We start from the raw sequence: 16,740 nt of genomic DNA on the forward strand, positions 1-16,740 counted from the left end.
TTATTTCATTATGAAATCGGAACCAAAAAGTGCTTTCTTCTTCTTCTTCTTCTCTAGGGCATCCTTCTCTAGCTCCTCAAAAAGAAAAAGCATTCTGTTTAACATTGAATTCAGCAATCCGTAGACCTAAAAGGAGGAGGCGATTCAAAGGATATTTCAGCACAGCAAACCAACAGAAAACATCTCATGAATGTTGACACCTTTTAGACAAATGGTCAAGTGAATTTCACATATTTTTTCAGAGATTTTGCACCCCATAACAAACATTGGGAGGGGAAACTTGCCTATTTGATGGTGACTCCACTAGCCAGGATGGCAGGCTACTGATTCCTAGCATAAGGAGCTACATAGCCTGAAATAAAACAGGGTCCAGTGGCACCTTAAAGACTAACAGTATTAATTACGGCATAAGCTTTTGTGAGTCAGAGTATGCATTTGATGAAGTGGATTTCTGACTCCTTGCTAGTCTTTAAGGAGCCACTGGACTATTATTAGATTTTGTTGCTACATACTAACACAGCTACCCCATAGTCTGAAGCAATTTAAAGAGACAGCTTCTTGAGGGAGCTCAGTGGTACTCCATATTCTTGCATGAAGGTCCCAGATTTACTCCCTACCTCCATTTAAAAGGCTCTCCTGGTCTAAGGACTTGGAAAAGGCCAGTGAAGGTTTGAGGGTTCCTACCAGTCCGAGCTAATAATACTAGGGTAGCCTAGATGAACTAATGAATTCACATGCATTAGTTGATCTGAGTGTCTGGAATCTGATTTTAGCCCTGACTATTAATCTGGTTAATCTATTTTAGACAGGATAATAAAAAGTGTACTAGGGGAGAGACCTGCAAAATTCAGGGGGGGAACCCCATCCTTTTCTCTCCTTTTTCCTGCCCCAGCCTTTCCCCTCCCTTTTTGCCCCCTTGCTAGTTTATCTTATTCTTCTTGCCTTTCCTGCTGGCTCTTTTCCTCTCCCCCCGCCCATCATTTTCTCCGGACCCCTTTTTCAGTAGTTTCTTTCCCTGCCAGGGTTGCTAGACTACCTCTCAATACCATCTGTGAAGTAGCAGGATTTTGCGAGATCGTAGGCAGTGTTCTCCATTTTCAATCAAATTTAAGCCCTTGTCATATTTTTTTCATTTTCTGGATTTTTGTGCAAACCCGAGGAATGTTCCAGGTTTGTCAAAAAAAAATCTAGCCTATCTCAACATGGCCTCATGATGTGATTTTTTTTTAAATTTACTGTTCAGAATTAGATATATATATCAAGCAGCAACCTGCAAGGTCTTGCTGCGGGCATATTCCCTACCACGTCCACGTTCCCTTTCTCTTCCCTGAAAGCCCCCATAACATCTTCCCTTTTCCTGCTTCCTTCTCTCCTTCCCACCCACCAGCCAGCCTAATTTTATTTGCCCCTGCATTTTCAGTTTTCCATCCTTTCTTACTGCTGGTAGCCCTCTACTCAGGAAAACTATGGCCTAGTTGTGTGGTGTCAGTCAGTGGGCTGGGCCCAGTAGCACTGTGGGGAAGCTGCAAGGAGTTGTGAGGGGCACCCCATTTCCCCCCTGTATTACCTTCCCCACAATATTTCCTCTCTCTTGCCTTCTGGCAATCTCTGTATCCTCACCCTTCCTGCCTCATTCTCTCCTTTCCACCCACCCACCTTTCCATCTTCAGCTATATTCAGTATTTATGTGCTTCATTTGTACCTCAACATTCTCCACAGTGCCTGTCTCCCGGTGCCTTGTACTGTGGCCTCCCCTACCATGCTCTGTGTGGGGCTTAGGCCTAGCTGCATGTCACCTCACTGGAGACTTGGGTGAGCTGGGCTCCACTTTCTGTCACAGGGTTGGCCCACCCCAGCTGGGGGGAGGGCATCAGTCCACAAGGAGGTGTCCTGGTGCTCTTCATGGCCAATCCACCCCTGCCTGTGAGGTAAATTAGGCTGAGAATACATAACTGGCTCAAAGTCACTCGGCAAGTATCTATGATAGAATAAGGACTCAAGGTCATAGTCTAACCACTGTACCACACTGGCTTTGGTGGGGTGACTGCTGTTGGACAGTACCAAGCAGCCAGGTCTGGGTGAGTATGCTGGCAAAACTGTTGTGCCTGCATAGCTATGGACACTAAGAGCCAAGCTACAAGTGATGCCTTACACAGGTTGGACACTTGTCAGCTTCCCTCAAGTTTTGATGGGAAATGTAGGCATCCTGGTCTTGCAGCTGTAATGGAGAGCCAAGCTGTAAAACGAGGACGCCTACATTTCCCATTAAAACTTGAGGTAAGCTGACAAGTGTCCAACCTGTGTCAGGTGTCACTTGTATCTTGGCTCTGAGGGAATCTGTTTCTTAAAGCTACAGGTGCTCCTTTTATCTTTTCGGGGTTTTTAACTCAGTGTGTGTGTGTGTCTGTCCGTGCACATGCATGTGTGTGTATTTAAGATTTCAGATTTTCCTGCAAACCTGGGGTGTTTTTCAACTTTGTAGAAACTTCTGTCTTGTTTGTTCATGGCTCCAATCTCTAGATTTAAGCATCCTCAGATTTGGCTGGGTTGAAAATTAGATATATTGACAATTGAGAGACTTGCGGGGGAATCTCATTTTCCTCTCTCTCACCATGTCCTTTTCCCCTTCCCTGCCTCGATAGCCTGTCTCCCTTTTCCTGCACCCTTCTCTCCTTCCCACTCACCTTTGTCTGCCTCCCTGTCTTCTCCCTTCCCCCATCCCCACTAGCAGCCTCTCCCCTGTGGCTCAGTTGCAAGGTGCTGGCTGAGCTGGGCCCAGTTGCATGGTGGAGAACCTTCAAGGACTTGCAGGAGGTACTTCACTTTTCCCTATATCCCCCTTCCCCACACTATTTCCTCTTTCCTCCTAGCAACTTCCATATACTCACGCTTCCCTATGTCTTTTTCTCCTTCAGACCCACTAAAAGACTTATCTTTTATCTGCCCCCCATTTATTAATTCATTTCATTTATATACCACCTTTCTCTACAATGGGGACTCAAAACCACTTACATCATTCTCATTGTCTCCATATTATCCTCACAACAACTCTGAGAGGTAAATTAGGCTGACAGTGTGTAACTGGCTCAGTGAGATTTCACAGCAGAGTGGTGATTCGAACCTGGGTCTCTCAGATCCTACTTTGAACATCTAACCACTACCCTACACTGACTTTTTTGGGGGTGCTGTTGAACAGTAGCAAGAAGCCATGCCTGAGTGAGTCATGTTAGACATGTGGTATCAAGTTGCCCAGTGGTTGCTTGAGCCTGACCCCAATGAGTCTTCCCTTAAAGGCCAAAACAGCACTGGAAAGGGCCCTGCCCCCTCTCTCTGTCTTTTTCTAACAGAAACCAAGCCTGGAATACTGGCTAAACTGTTATAGTTGCCTAGCAACAGCCACTGAAGGCATCTGGTTAAAGTGCCAGGAGCTCCTTTTATCATTTTGAGTTTTTTAAAAAAAACTCACGTTTTTTTTTAGATTTCAGACTTTTCTGCAAACCTGGAGCATTTTTGAGGTGTGTAGGAAGATCTGTCTTGTTCATTCCTGGCTCCAGTCTCTGGATTTAAGTATTCTAAGATCAGGGCCACTTGGCTATTTGTATATAAGATGACACACAGCCATTATTATATTTATATTGGGCAAATAGAGCAAGACCATCGAATCCTACTCCACTTGCTGCACTACAGAACCTCCATTAAGCTTTGAGGATACCATGTAAAGAAACTAGGATCTCTTCTCAATTTCATGCAGATGTCCTTGTGGTGGCTTGAGTCTGCCCTGAGAAGGGCAGAGTAGAATTAATGGCACAGCAAAATGGCATCAGTTATCCCCTTGCTCTGGAATCGGGGTCTTAAGATCAATTTTCTGTGCTTCAGCAGCAGAGTGCCAGAACACAAAATTGCGTAGTAAGAGAAAACTTCAAAACTTACAACTTGATTCTATGCATGTTTACTCTAGAATATTCCCTGCTGAATTCAATAGGAGTGTTGTTAGATACTGGGTAGCATCTCATGCATAAATCATTTTACCTCTTTTCTTTATTCAAACTATTCAGCGGATATGCAGCCAGGTGACCCTATAGCCAATTAGTAAACCTGGGATATAGAACCAACATCACTGCCAGTGCAAGTAAAGCTGAAACATGCTCAGGCAATAAAAAATGTTCCACTTTAGCCAACAGAGACAAACAAAGCCTAGAAAACTAACACTGAGGTAGAAAACACACAGATCATTATTTTTGCCTTTTAATGACCTACAGAGGCCGTAATTTTCTATACCTATATGAGGCCACTAATAATCCTTTTCATCAATGACAGTAAACAAACTGAGGCAAATCCGGTCATTCCTAAAGCCACTTTGTTTTTATTACCATAATGGTTAAAGAAACTTCAAACATAAATAAGGTCTTGGTGCCCCAAATGCGATTCAAAAAGTGGATTACGGCCACATCCGGTTAGTTTAGGCAGAGGTAAATCAAATTGGGGCCATCCTGCTTTGTCGATCGGTCTTCTAGCCAGCATACTGCACCAATGCTCTGAATAATTCCTCTGATATCAAAGCAGTTCTGACAGATTATTCTGGAATAACTGGCCTACACAAATTGCCTTACCACCTAGGCCTGTAAGTTTAGCAGAATGAGAGTAACTATCTTGGTTGTATTTAGGGACTGATTGAGATTGTTTCATCTTGTTCTTTGCCTCTGTATTCTATCCTCCAAGAGAATGGAGGAGAGAGAAAACTCTATTAGATCAGCCTTTCCTGATGTGAAAGTAAAATCTACTTAAAGACAAAACCATCTGAGAAGTTCTTTTGCACTTGGAGAAGACACCCATGCAACTAGTGATGTGTCTAGGACTCATTTCAGGGTGGTTTTAGGAATCCGTATTAAATTAAAGTGCTAGATTTATTTATTTGGCCCATCAATCAGACTCTTGGTCCACTGTCTACTCAGACTGGAAGCAGCTCTCCAGGGTCTCAGGCTGAGGTCCATCACATCACCAGACGCTTTACCTGGAGCTGTCAGGGATTGAACCTGGGACCTTCTGCATATCAAGCAGATGTTCTACCACTGAGCCATGGCCCCCTGCATTTGAATATTTGTTCATGGTTAAGTCTAACTGAGGAATGTAATTACAAATAACTCACATATAACTACAGCCAGAGTTACAGGCAAATGAATAAGTAGTAACGGCTCTCACTGCACTTACCTCAGCATAAAGTTTCTCATGGTATTTTTCCTGCACAACTGGGTCCACTTGTTCATGTCGAGAATGGATAGCATCTAATTCTACTTTATCTAAGATAAAAGAGATCTGATCCCTTGTCTCCTTGGTGGAAATTTTCTGTTTTTTTTCTTCCTTTGACTTCAGTTTCTTGCTGTTCGGACGTTCCTACCCCCCAAAAATGCAAGTATACCAAAAAAAAGATCAGAGCATTTTCTGTATATCAATATATACATTATCTTCAGATGTCTGTCACATCTGGTTGTATGTCTGAAGACTCTTTCAAAAAAGAGTCAGTTCAGTTCATGAACCTCAACAATACATCCTAGTAAACTTTCAAAAATCTTCTCTGAAACTTTATTGGTTGAAACAGAGTCGACTGAAACTGAACCCAACAAAGACGGAGGTCCTATACTTGAGCCATGGGGGACTGGATTTGGGACTCCGGCTCCCAACCCTCGATGGGGCACAGCTTGTGCCTGGAGGCACAGGTCACAGCGGTTGTCAGGTCTTTTTTCCACCTGCGGCAGACCAGGCAACTTGTCCCTTACTTGTCTACCTGTGACTTAACTACAGTGATCCAGGCAACGGTCATCTCTAGGTTAGATTACTGTAACTCGCTCTACGTGGGCCTACCCTTGTGTCTGACGCAAAGATTACAGCTGGTGCAAAATGCAGCAGCACGCATCATTATGAAAGCACCAAATAGGGCGCATATTACACCAGTATTGCTCGAGCTGCATTGGTTGCCAGTGGAGTATTGGATCAGGTTCAAGGTCTTGGTATTGACCTATACGGCCCTGTGCGGACTGGGGACAGCGTACCTGAGAGACCGTCTCTCCCCGTATATTCCCCAGAGGACCCTCCAATCATGAGAAAAGAAATTGTTATCAGTCCCTGGCTCCAAGGAGGCCTGCCTGGCCTCGACTAGAGGCAGAACTTTTTCAGTCCTGGCTCCTACCTGGTGGAACACTCTGTCTACCGAGACCAGGGCCCGGCAGGATCTACTATCCGCCGGGCCTGTAAGACAGAGTTGTTCCGCCATCAAGAAAAAGAGTGCTGCTATTTTTAATATTTTTGTACAATGCTTTTAAATATTTTATATGAAATGTTTTAAATGTTTTAATGTTGTTATCCGCCCTGAGCCTGCTTGCGGGGAGGGCAGAATATAAATATGATAAAATAAATAAAATTTATTTAAATAAAATTTATTTCTGGTAATCACCCTGAAGGCCCCGAAATCATACCTCTTTGCCTGCCTTCCCTCCTTTTTTTTCATCCTTCCCAGCAGACTTTTTGTCTTCTTTCTGAAGTCTCCGGTCTTCTTTTCCTCCCTTTACAGAAACTGGTTTTATTTCAACTGCATAGAAAACAGCATTTCACTTAAAAGAATGCTGGGTAATCTAGGGTTGCTATCTATTCATTAGTTTACTGGTCTCCTGAACCAATAAAACAGTGCTTTGGCAGATAACAAAACTCAGCTCTGAAAAGCAAGTAGATTCATGAGCCAGCTCTGCAAAGACGCTTTGCTGTTGAATCTCCATCCCCAAACCAAATCCCAACAAGACTTCTACTGATGACAAGTAGAAGGTCTGAGCTGGGATTTAAGGTGGTACCCATTCTGGATGGGGTTACACTCTCCTTGAAGGAACAGGTCCATAGTTTGGAGGTGCTCTTGGACCCAGGCCTATTGCTGGGTAAGCAGGTGGCACCTGTGGCCAGGGCTGCCTTTGATGAGCTCCAGCTGGTTGGTCAGCTGTGGCATCTCCAGGCAGAAAAGATCTGGCGACTGGTACCTGCCCATACATTAGATTACTGCAATGCACTCTACAAGAGGCTGGCTTTAAAATTGATCAAGAACTTCAACTAGTCCAGAATGCCTGCTGCTAGGGTGCAGATGGGAGTGAGTCACAGGAAATATATCACTCTGGTCTTGGCCCATCTACATTGGCTCCCAATCTGTTTCTGGGCACAATTCAAGTTGCTGGTGTTAACCTTTAATGTCCTATGTGGCTTGGGACCAGCATACCTGAAGGGCCGCCTTCTCCCTTATGAACCTACCCAACCACTATCATCATCTTGGGATGCCCTGATGTGTTTTAGTTGGTTTTAATGGTTTTTAAGCCACCGAGGAGGCTAATGAGTTAAAATATACATAATCAAATCATACTTTAAAAAACCAATAAAAATGAATGATTAAAACAATTCAAACCAGGATTAAAATACATACGAAGGCATAAGACAACAATTAAAACACTGGGCAGAAGGGAGGGATCACGGAGGGAATGCCAAACAAAACAAAAAAGGTCTTCCCTCAGTGATGGAAGATGGCAACAGATGAGGCTTCCTGGGGAGAGAGTTCCAAAGTTTTGGTGCCATAACTGCGAAGTCCCTCTCCCTGGTTGCCTAATCTCAGAAGGCGGAAGCACATCAATCAGGGCCTCCAAAGATGACTGTAATGGTCAGGTAGGTTCCTAAGGGAGTAGACAGGTACGCTAGTCCCAAACCATACAGAGCTTGAAAGGTCAGCACATTTAACAATATATTTTTATTATGCATATTTTGATTTGTTAGCTGCCTTGTTGGCCCTTATTTTGTTAAATACATGCAGGTAGGCAGGCACATAGGCAGACATCTGTACTAGCGGCTGTCTGCCCGATCCCCACCCCGATTCTGCCAAGCGCCACACCTTCTCCTGGAAACCGGCCTTTTAAGGCTGTTGTTACCTGGTTCCTCTGGGACAAGGTCTGCATAAGTGTCCTTCTCGGGCATACCAAGCAGGGACCTGAGCATTAGCGAACAGCTTACTAGACCATCAATTACTTCACGCCACAACTGGAAACTAACATTAAAAAAAAGGGGTGTTGGATGGAATAGCAGGAAGGGGGCAGGGCAGGTCAGAACTTTGCTGGCTTACGTAACTTTCTCTACATGCAAAGGACCTCACGGTCCTGAAAGAGCCTCAAGATGAGCTCCTATGGTCCAAAATGTTGACTAGCCTCTACTAACATACCCTGTTGAATTCCTACAACTCTTTTATTTAATGATGGACAGAAAGTCATCTCTACAGCTCAAAAATCTGAGAGGCTGCTTAATATGGGATTTAACTGATGAGTTAAAAAAAAAACACCCAGATGCCCATCTGAGATCTCTATAAACAAATTCTAGCTACGAGACATTTGGTATATCTCTAAAGAACAAAACAAGAAACCATAATTTTAGTTCATCTCCAGAACAGTAACTAAAACTGTTACACATCAACTCATTTCTCTTATGTAACTGGGTTGTTTCATCTGCTGGAAACCCTTTCTCCTTCTCTAAACTAGAGAGTTTTCTGTTGTTTGCCAGATTAATCAGCTAGAAAGGGCTGTTTGTAGGCTGGCTCTTTACAGTATTAACATACCATATCTGGTACATGAGGTCTGTTTGGGGTGATATCTGTACATTACAAAGCTCCAGTTCAGCTTTATTGAGCTGGGCCAGAGCAGCTTCTCGTTCTTCTTCCACAGGGACTGCCAGCAAAATCTGATGAGATAGAAAATCACGTTTAATGTGACTGCAGTTATAGAAGGACAAAGGTCTTGGCTTTCCATAGCCAGCCTAACATCACCGTACCTTGTCAAGTGAAAAAGTATGAAAGGTCTTTGTCCTCCCCGACCCCCCAACTCAAAAAAACTCTCATTCCTATTATCACAGCCAAACCTGAATGCTTGACCCAAGAATTCTGCATTTCTAGAATATGGGATCTTCCCTGATCCTGGATACCCACTCAGAGGCCCACATGTATGCCTTAAAATTATGTGAAACTCAATATAAAAAGGATAATGTGCTGGTCTCTTGTGCAGTTACATGTTCTAAAACATTCTCTGGAACCTAGTTTGGAAAATGAACATAATCAAATGGAAATGTGTATTATGCTTATGACATGACGTGTACAAGTATCTTAGCAGATGCCCGTCTGTGTGTGCATTCTAGTGGCTTAATAATGGACACAATCTTGATAGGCTGTCAACAACAGCAATGCTTGGACATATTATTAAAAGGATGGTATATCCTGGGAATATTCAAAGTTAGGGGGAAATAATGAACACTGTCCAATCACCTGTCTAAAACCTGCGATAGAAAGATTCCACTCGTTACGGATCATGTAGTCCTCATCGGTTACACTCAAGTGGCTCATGAGGTCCTCCCCGGATTTCCGTGCTCCTGAAATGTCTGAGGAGATACTCTTCCTTGTGTCTTCCCCAGGACTTTTCTGTTGCAACTCCACAGCACTCTTTGGTGGGGAGAGCTCATCCATATGACCAGGGCTCTTCCTTTGTGAGCCCACTTCAGATGTATCTTGAGGAGGATTCATGAGTTTGTTCCACAGCTCACGAAGCCCCTTCACCACTTGGTGCTGATAGTGTAACTGTTAAAAGCAGAGAACAGGAAAAAGACAGGGTAAATAAGAATGACATACACAAAGACAGAAATAAAAAAAACATGTCTAAACAGCTTTTGATAGAAACACACAATAATCAGGGCCTCTCTGATGGAAAACCCCTTTCTGGGATACGTATTGATACACCAGCTATCAATACATTAAAAGAGGGCCCAAGTTTCATAGGAGCGCACTGAATTAAGTCACTTTTCAGGAAGCAGCCCACGTGCCCTGAGGTTGTCTTATACTCACTGTCCTTTCAGTTTCCTGACATCTCCTTCTAACGTGATTAGGCAACTGAAAATGGCCAGCTATGTGGCGATCATACTGTTATGGCATGTCCCTGTCTTAACAGATCCTTATTTCTTTTGTGCCCTTTTTGCCTTAGTAATTAACAACGCACTGTCCAACTTGAAAGCTAATTCCCCCTCGGGCTCATATTTGCAAATGGCACTAAATTCCCATCACCCAGCCTAACTGACGAAAGACCCCAAAGCAAAATTCTGCCTCCACAAGTACATTTTTGAAAAAGGGAAGATTTCCCATGGGACAAGGGAGTCACCAATCAGACACCTGGGGAAAATTCTGTCTGTCATGGTCCCAATCCTAGTGATTTTCAAAATACCAGCTGAACAAACTGCCACCAGTACAGAGCCAGAATGGAGAGGCTATAATGATTTTAACCTCTGATATTTTTAGACCATTCTCCCTATGTGTTTATTAATAAAAGCACTTTTGTTTAAATGACTTGGCAAATTGGTAATGAGAGAGAAAGCCCGGGTCTTGGTTCAATCCAGATGGATGCATTGTCCTGAGCTTCGTTATCAGCAGTCTCTCTTTCTAATCTCCCTTTGAAATTCCTCTGCAGGATAACTGCTACTGTTTGGTCAGCAACTGAATGTCCTGGATGGTTAAAACGTTCCCCCACTGGTTTTTGAATGTTGTGGTTTCTGATGTCAGACTTGTGTCTATTAATTCTTTGTCAAAGGGACTGGCCAGTTTGTCCAATGCAGAGGGTGGAAGGGCACTGCTGACATGTGATGGCATAAATCACATTAGAGGATGAGCAGGAGTATGAACCTGAGATGGTGTGGCTGATGTTGTTGGGTCCTGTCTCATTACCAATGCTGATTTCTTCACACCCACCACCCCTCTGCATACCCCACCCTATCCAATCACACCTGCCATTGTCATTTACTGGCTTTTGTCATTTACCTGCCATTGTCATTTAGCATCTGAAATCAAGAGACAAGGACAGATGGACTCACATTCTAGCTATATCTGAAGAAGTGAGCTGTGGTAGCGCACACCCTACCACAAATTTTGTTAGTTTATTGGTGCTACTGGACTCTTGCTCTTTACTGGACTCTTATCACATTAAAAGAAAAGCTTAAGATGCTGTAAAAACAATATGATTTCCTTTTCAAAAATGTGTAAGACAGTGTATTTTGGCAGTGAGTATATTCCTCCTAGTAATTTCCACAGATGGAGGGGGTTTTCATCCATGCAGTGGAACTTCATCACTTCCCTCTTCCACTGTAGCCCAGAATGCTCTCCTCATATGATGCTCCTGGGGAATAGGAGATCCTCCCCCCAGGAACAGCTCGAGGAGGGGTGTCAGAGGTCTGCAGCAGAATGAAGGAAATTGGAGGAAATCAGCACACACACACACACTTTCATTTATGGAAATCCTCCGTGGGTCCCACCCATTGTTTTGACTGCACAGTTTGCCACAAAGATCTTTTCAGCAAACCTCAGAGGGCACTTTCAGTCTTTTGCACATTTCACCTTTCATTTTCTTATACATTTCCTATTTGAATCTGGATTAAAAGTTTTAAATGTAGGAATTGTCAGCTACTGAATCAGAAACAGGTTTAGAGCGCAGAGTTGTACACTGGATAAACTTCCCATGATCTTCAGTCCTACTTCTCAATGATCTACAATTCATCATCTTACCCCTTTCACCCCAAAGCAAATATGATACCTCTGGGTTCATTCTATGGAATAACTCTTCCTCCGAGACATACATATCCATAGGAGATGGTGTTTGTGGGGGTGTACGAATTCGATCAAGCAGCTCTTTCAGATTCTCCTCCACTATAACAGCAATTTCCCGGGCTTCTATATCTTTCTGGAGCACCAAAGAAAACCATATGTGAGACTTGATAGTAAATCAGTTTACCAATACTCATACTTGCAATTTTTGTCTACAGAGATAGATACTAGAGGTGTGCACCAAAAAAAAAAAGTCAATTGAATCCAGTAATGCCACAAATATTTGGTATCCCTGAAATCCAGGTCAGATAATTTAATCTGGTTTGGTAAAATTAGAGTCCAGCCATTATTTCCTAAGGGGGAAACTATCTGGGAGGATGGGTGGGGGGGAGAATTTTTCAAGCAAACACCACCAAATTTGCAGGGAACCTACTCCTTCCAGTCCACTAAAGACCACCCCCCTCAATTTTTAGTAAGATTGGACCTGGTGTCCAATTCTAAAGGCCCCTAAACAAGGTGCCCCAAGCCACTCTCCATTGTTTCTTATGGGGGAAACATTTCCAAGCAATTCTAGGCAAAGAAACCTCATGAAAATGGGCAACCCCTGGCCAAAAGCCACTTCCCAATGCAAGCTGAATCAATAAAGCCCAACAGACACGAACTTAAACAAGGGAACCAACATAAAGTGCTCTAAGTGAAACCAATTAAAAACATTACACAGTGCTAAAGTGCAATAGTTGGGAAAGATAGCAGCTTGCCCCATCATATTCAGTAAGTACAGATAAATACATAATCAATCAGCCATCCAGCCACATAAAACAGAAACAGAGGTTTTTTTCCTCATTTGTAGGAACCGCCAAGAGTCTGTGCCCAAGGCTACGCATCTGGTGTTCCCCGAAAATAGGTGAAGACCATCAACAATGAGTCTATGTGGCAATTAATTCTTTCCTTTGATATTCACTGGTCTGTGGAGAAATCAGCTGCCCGGCTCACACGCTCAATGAGATGCTAGCTCCATGCTCATTATGGATCTCTTCCTCAAGAGCATGCCTGTTTGTAACAAACCTCCAACGATCAATCCACCATTACTGTAAACAGCTGTCTCCGGTTTGGGCCACGCTCCTGTTGTTGTTCAGAAGAATGTTAACTCAACCCAACTTCCTAGATCCTAGTCCCACCCTATAACTTACACCAAAGTACTAAGCTCGCAACCTCTGCCCTGATCACTGAGTTACCTTTAGCTTCTCCCTAAGCCCTGAAGTTTTATCTTCGTACACAGCAATTCCCCAGAGGGCCACCTGTAACACAGCCCCCCCTAATAACACAGGATGAGTGCCAAACTCCCAAGATTCTCTGAAAATTCCAGCATTCAGTGATTTGAAGATGAAGGAAAAATTTCTGGTTTGTCCAGGCAAGATAACACCTAAGAGGAACAGAAGAAACATATAAGGAAGGATAACTCCTTTGAGGAATACTTCAAGCATTACATGTGTATGTACTTTTAAGCATTCATTTTTAGGAACAATAAAGATGTGCAGGGAATGGCCACGGCTTGCTGCTATCATCAGCTCCCGAACATCATCAGGGCAAAGAGGAAAAAGCCCATGTACCCCTTGAAACAGTTCAGGAGGACAACTGGACACAGGCACAAAGCCGTCCAGCAGAACTATTCTAACTGGTAAAAGAGTGTCTTCATCAGTCCGCTAATGGTGTTAACTCGGATCATTTTGGCTCACCGCAACTTCTTTGCCAGACATTTCACAGATAAAATCACCAATAACCACCAGGATTTAGACGCTACCAATGTGACAGACCAATACAAACAACGTTACCAGAACTCCGTCTAGCCTACTCTCAGTTGCTTGGATGAGTTTCAGTTGTTGTGACCTAAGGATGTGAACAGATTGTTTGCAGTGATGTGACACGATCTACCACCTTGCCCACTTTGGCTCATTACACTGCATCAGAGATTGTCCGATGGAACTGAAGGAATAGTTAAGGCTTCCTTAAGAGAGGGAACAGAGCCAGAGCCAGTTTGGTGTAGTGGATAAGCATGCAGGACTCTAATCTGGAGAACTGGGTTTGATTCCTCACTCCTCCACTGGAAGGCAGCTGGGTGACCTTGGGTCAGTCACGGCTCCCTCAGAGCTCTCTCAGCCCCACCCACCTCACAGGGTGTTTGTTGTGGGGATAATAATAACATACTTTGTGAACTGTTCTGAGTGGGCATTAAGTTATCTTGAAGGGCGGTATATAAATCGAATATTGTTGTTGTTGTGATTAACAACACAAACATTTTTGAAGGAGGTGATAATGAAATCTCTCCTGAAGAACCCCCTCCCTGGACACAAACAATTTGAACATATATTAGTCACTGACAAATATACTTTTCTGGTCAAAATATTCAAGCATAGGATGTGATCAAACCCATTTCAGGTGCCGCTGTAGAACTGAAACTGCCTCACTCAGACTGACAAATTTTGCTGGGAAAGGGACAGGGGGTGTGTGATTCCGTTGACCCCCCCAGGATCACTTCGCTGCTTTTAATATCCTCTAACATGGTCTCCTTCTGACTTGGTTGCTCAAGACGGGGACTGAGGGCAACACACCCTAGCGGTGCCAATCTTAGCTGGTGAACCAGTATATAACACGGTGCTTGGATCCCTGGGGTTTATGCCACAGGATTCCAAAGATCCATCTTGTCCCCCATGCTGTTTAACATCTAAACGAAACTAATGGGAGAGATTATTTGGGGATTTGGAGTGAGGTGACATCAGTATGCAGATGACACCCAGCTCTGCTTCTCCTGAGTCATAATGGGTCATAATGAGGTGGATGAGAGCCAATAAATAAGCTCAGTCAGACACAAGTAAGATGACATTGATTAATAATGTTGCAAGTCGGGGATCAAAGAGCCTGCTTGCTCGGGGGGGGGGGCGCTATACTCCATCCAAAAGCACAAGTTTGCCGCTTCTGGATACGATTTGGTCTGTTTTTACAGGTGAAGACCCAGATGTGGCATTTATTTATTTATTTAAAATATTTACAGCCCACTTTACTTCCTTTGACTCTATGTGGCTAACAAAGCGGCAATAAGTCACTGGCAGATAAAAACGGTGTAACGCTCCATTAAAAACCACACACAAGATAAAAACTACACACAAGATAAAAACACACAGGATACCACCACGGCCAGATCTGTCTACAGATTACCAAATGCCCTTTGCCCATCTTCAACTGATGCACCATCTGCAGTCTTTTCTTCGCAAGTACGGCCTGGCTAGTTGTCCACGCTCTGATCACATCCAGAGTGGACTACTTCAATGAGCTCGACATGGGCCAGCCTTTGAAAACTGTTTGGAAGCTTTAATTGGTGTAAAATGCAGCAGCGAGACTGCTGACTGGCACAATACGCTGGCTGTCTATTCTCTTCTGGGCACAATGCAAAGTGCTGATTATTACCTTTAAAGCCCTAATTGGTCTGAGGCCAGGGTACAAAGAATGATTTGTTCCCATATGAACCTGCCTGGCAGTTAAGATGATCTGCAAAGGCCCTGTTTTGAGTGCCCCTCTCTTCAGAAGTAAAGTGGCTGGATGGTCAGTGGAGACGCAGACTTTTCTTCTGTGCCACTTGATCTTTAGAACCCCTTCCTCACGGCTGCTCATCTGGTGCCCAGACTGGCTAGTTTTCGAATCGTATATGAAAACTGTTTTGTTCTTTGTATCTGAAGAAGTGAGCTGCGACTTATGAAATCTCATACCTTACTACAAATTTTGTTAAGTCTTATAGGTGCTACTGGACTCTTGCTCTTTTCTACTGCTACAGACAAACTTAACATGGCTACCCATCTTGTTCACCAAAGTTGTCGGTTGAGTTTGGTTAGTTGAGAGTGGGAATAATTGAGGGTGGAGTGTTAGTTGGTTTCTCTGCGAGCTGTTGGCTTTTAATGTTTAATGTTTTGATGTTTTAATGGTTTTTGGCTGGCAGCGATTCTTTGTTCTGGAGATTTTATGTAGCTGTTTTATTTATTATTGTTGATGATATTGAGCAGCTGTTTTAACAGAGAATTGTTTTCAGTCATGTCAGTCAAGTCAGAAACCTTGAGCTGAGAGTTACACAAGATACAAATCCTTTAAACAAACAAACAAATAAAGATGGTGCTAAACACATATTGGTCACAGCATAATGTGTGAAATGGCCCTGACAGAACAACCAAAGGAATATATTATTGATTTCATTTCACTAAGTGGTAGTTTGCCAGGATGCTCCACATATCTTCAGGGATTGGCTATTCGTTCTTTATCAGACACATCATGGCTCATGCCTTTCATGTGTCATCCTCTTCCTTTCAGTTGCAACACTTTAATAGCGCATAATGAGGACCTGATTTTTGAAAGACACATACAGTTGATTTGAACTTCGACACAACACTTATAGCCACGAAAGGTCTGAATTCTGACCAGCTGGGCGTACCACATCAAATGACTCTACTATTGATAATTATTTTGCATTTGTACCAAGTACTGTTTTGTCACTGACACCTGACAACAGAACTGCAACACGCAAACAGAAAGAACTATTCCCCTTTCCTCTAGCTTCCCTTGAAAAGTCTTGTCTAAAGTATCTGATAGCCAGTAGTAGGGCATGAAAATAACCAAACTGACATACTAGTATATGTATCCATTATTTTCAGATCATTCCTTCATGGAGATTCTCCTTCCTGTGTCTAAGGGAATTTATATTAAGTCATCCACATAGATCTTTAAAAAAAATATGTTACCTACCTGATCTGGTGTTAAAGTAAAAATATGGCATCCTTTTCTCCTTCTTCTCCTGAAAGGTTAAAGGTGGAGACTGCCTCCGCCAGTCATACCAGATGGCCGCTGTGCCATCATTGCTCACTGTGAGCCATGATTCAGCTTTCTCACCTACCAAAATTTCAAAGGTGACCCGTGCAGCAATGCCGATTTCACCCTATTGGAATGAAAGGAAACAAAACCAAAACTGGACCTACAATGCTCAGATTTAGCCTAGGCTAGGACACAAAGTCAATGTTATTCCCTAGTTAAATTACATCTCTTCTATCAAACAAAGACCC

At 43.2% G+C, this 16,740-nt stretch overlaps 1 protein-coding gene and 1 non-coding gene across 4 annotated transcripts in view; both read right to left on the reverse strand.

Moving 5' to 3' along the window:
• Positions 1-16,740, reverse strand: part of MYCBPAP (MYCBP associated protein) — a 32,439-nt gene continuing 15,699 nt past the window's right edge. Inside the window, exons 11-19 of one of the 3 annotated variants that reach the window (XM_054977653.1) lie at positions 16,427-16,616; positions 12,877-13,064; positions 11,631-11,777; positions 9,326-9,634; positions 8,627-8,748; positions 7,950-8,065; positions 6,471-6,583; positions 5,209-5,391; positions 1-126 (exon numbers count right to left, since the gene is read on the reverse strand). In XM_054977653.1, coding sequence (XP_054833628.1) covers positions 1-126; positions 5,209-5,391; positions 6,471-6,583; positions 7,950-8,065; positions 8,627-8,748; positions 9,326-9,634; positions 11,631-11,777; positions 12,877-13,064; positions 16,427-16,616 — 1,494 coding nt within the window. Of the gene's footprint in view, positions 127-1,799; positions 1,922-5,208; positions 5,392-6,470; positions 6,584-7,949; positions 8,066-8,626; positions 8,749-9,325; positions 9,635-11,630; positions 11,778-12,876; positions 13,065-16,426; positions 16,617-16,740 lie in introns of those variants that run through there. The other 2 variants (XM_054977654.1, XM_054977655.1) reach the window with 2 other exon arrangements.
• TRNAI-GAU (transfer RNA isoleucine (anticodon GAU)) lies at positions 5,013-5,084 on the reverse strand. Its single transcript has one exon. It is a non-coding gene; the product is annotated as a tRNA-Ile (tRNA).

Source organism: Eublepharis macularius, chromosome 4 (genome assembly GCF_028583425.1).
Source record: "Eublepharis macularius isolate TG4126 chromosome 4, MPM_Emac_v1.0, whole genome shotgun sequence".
NCBI classification, from domain to species: Eukaryota; Metazoa; Chordata; class Lepidosauria; order Squamata; family Eublepharidae; genus Eublepharis; species Eublepharis macularius.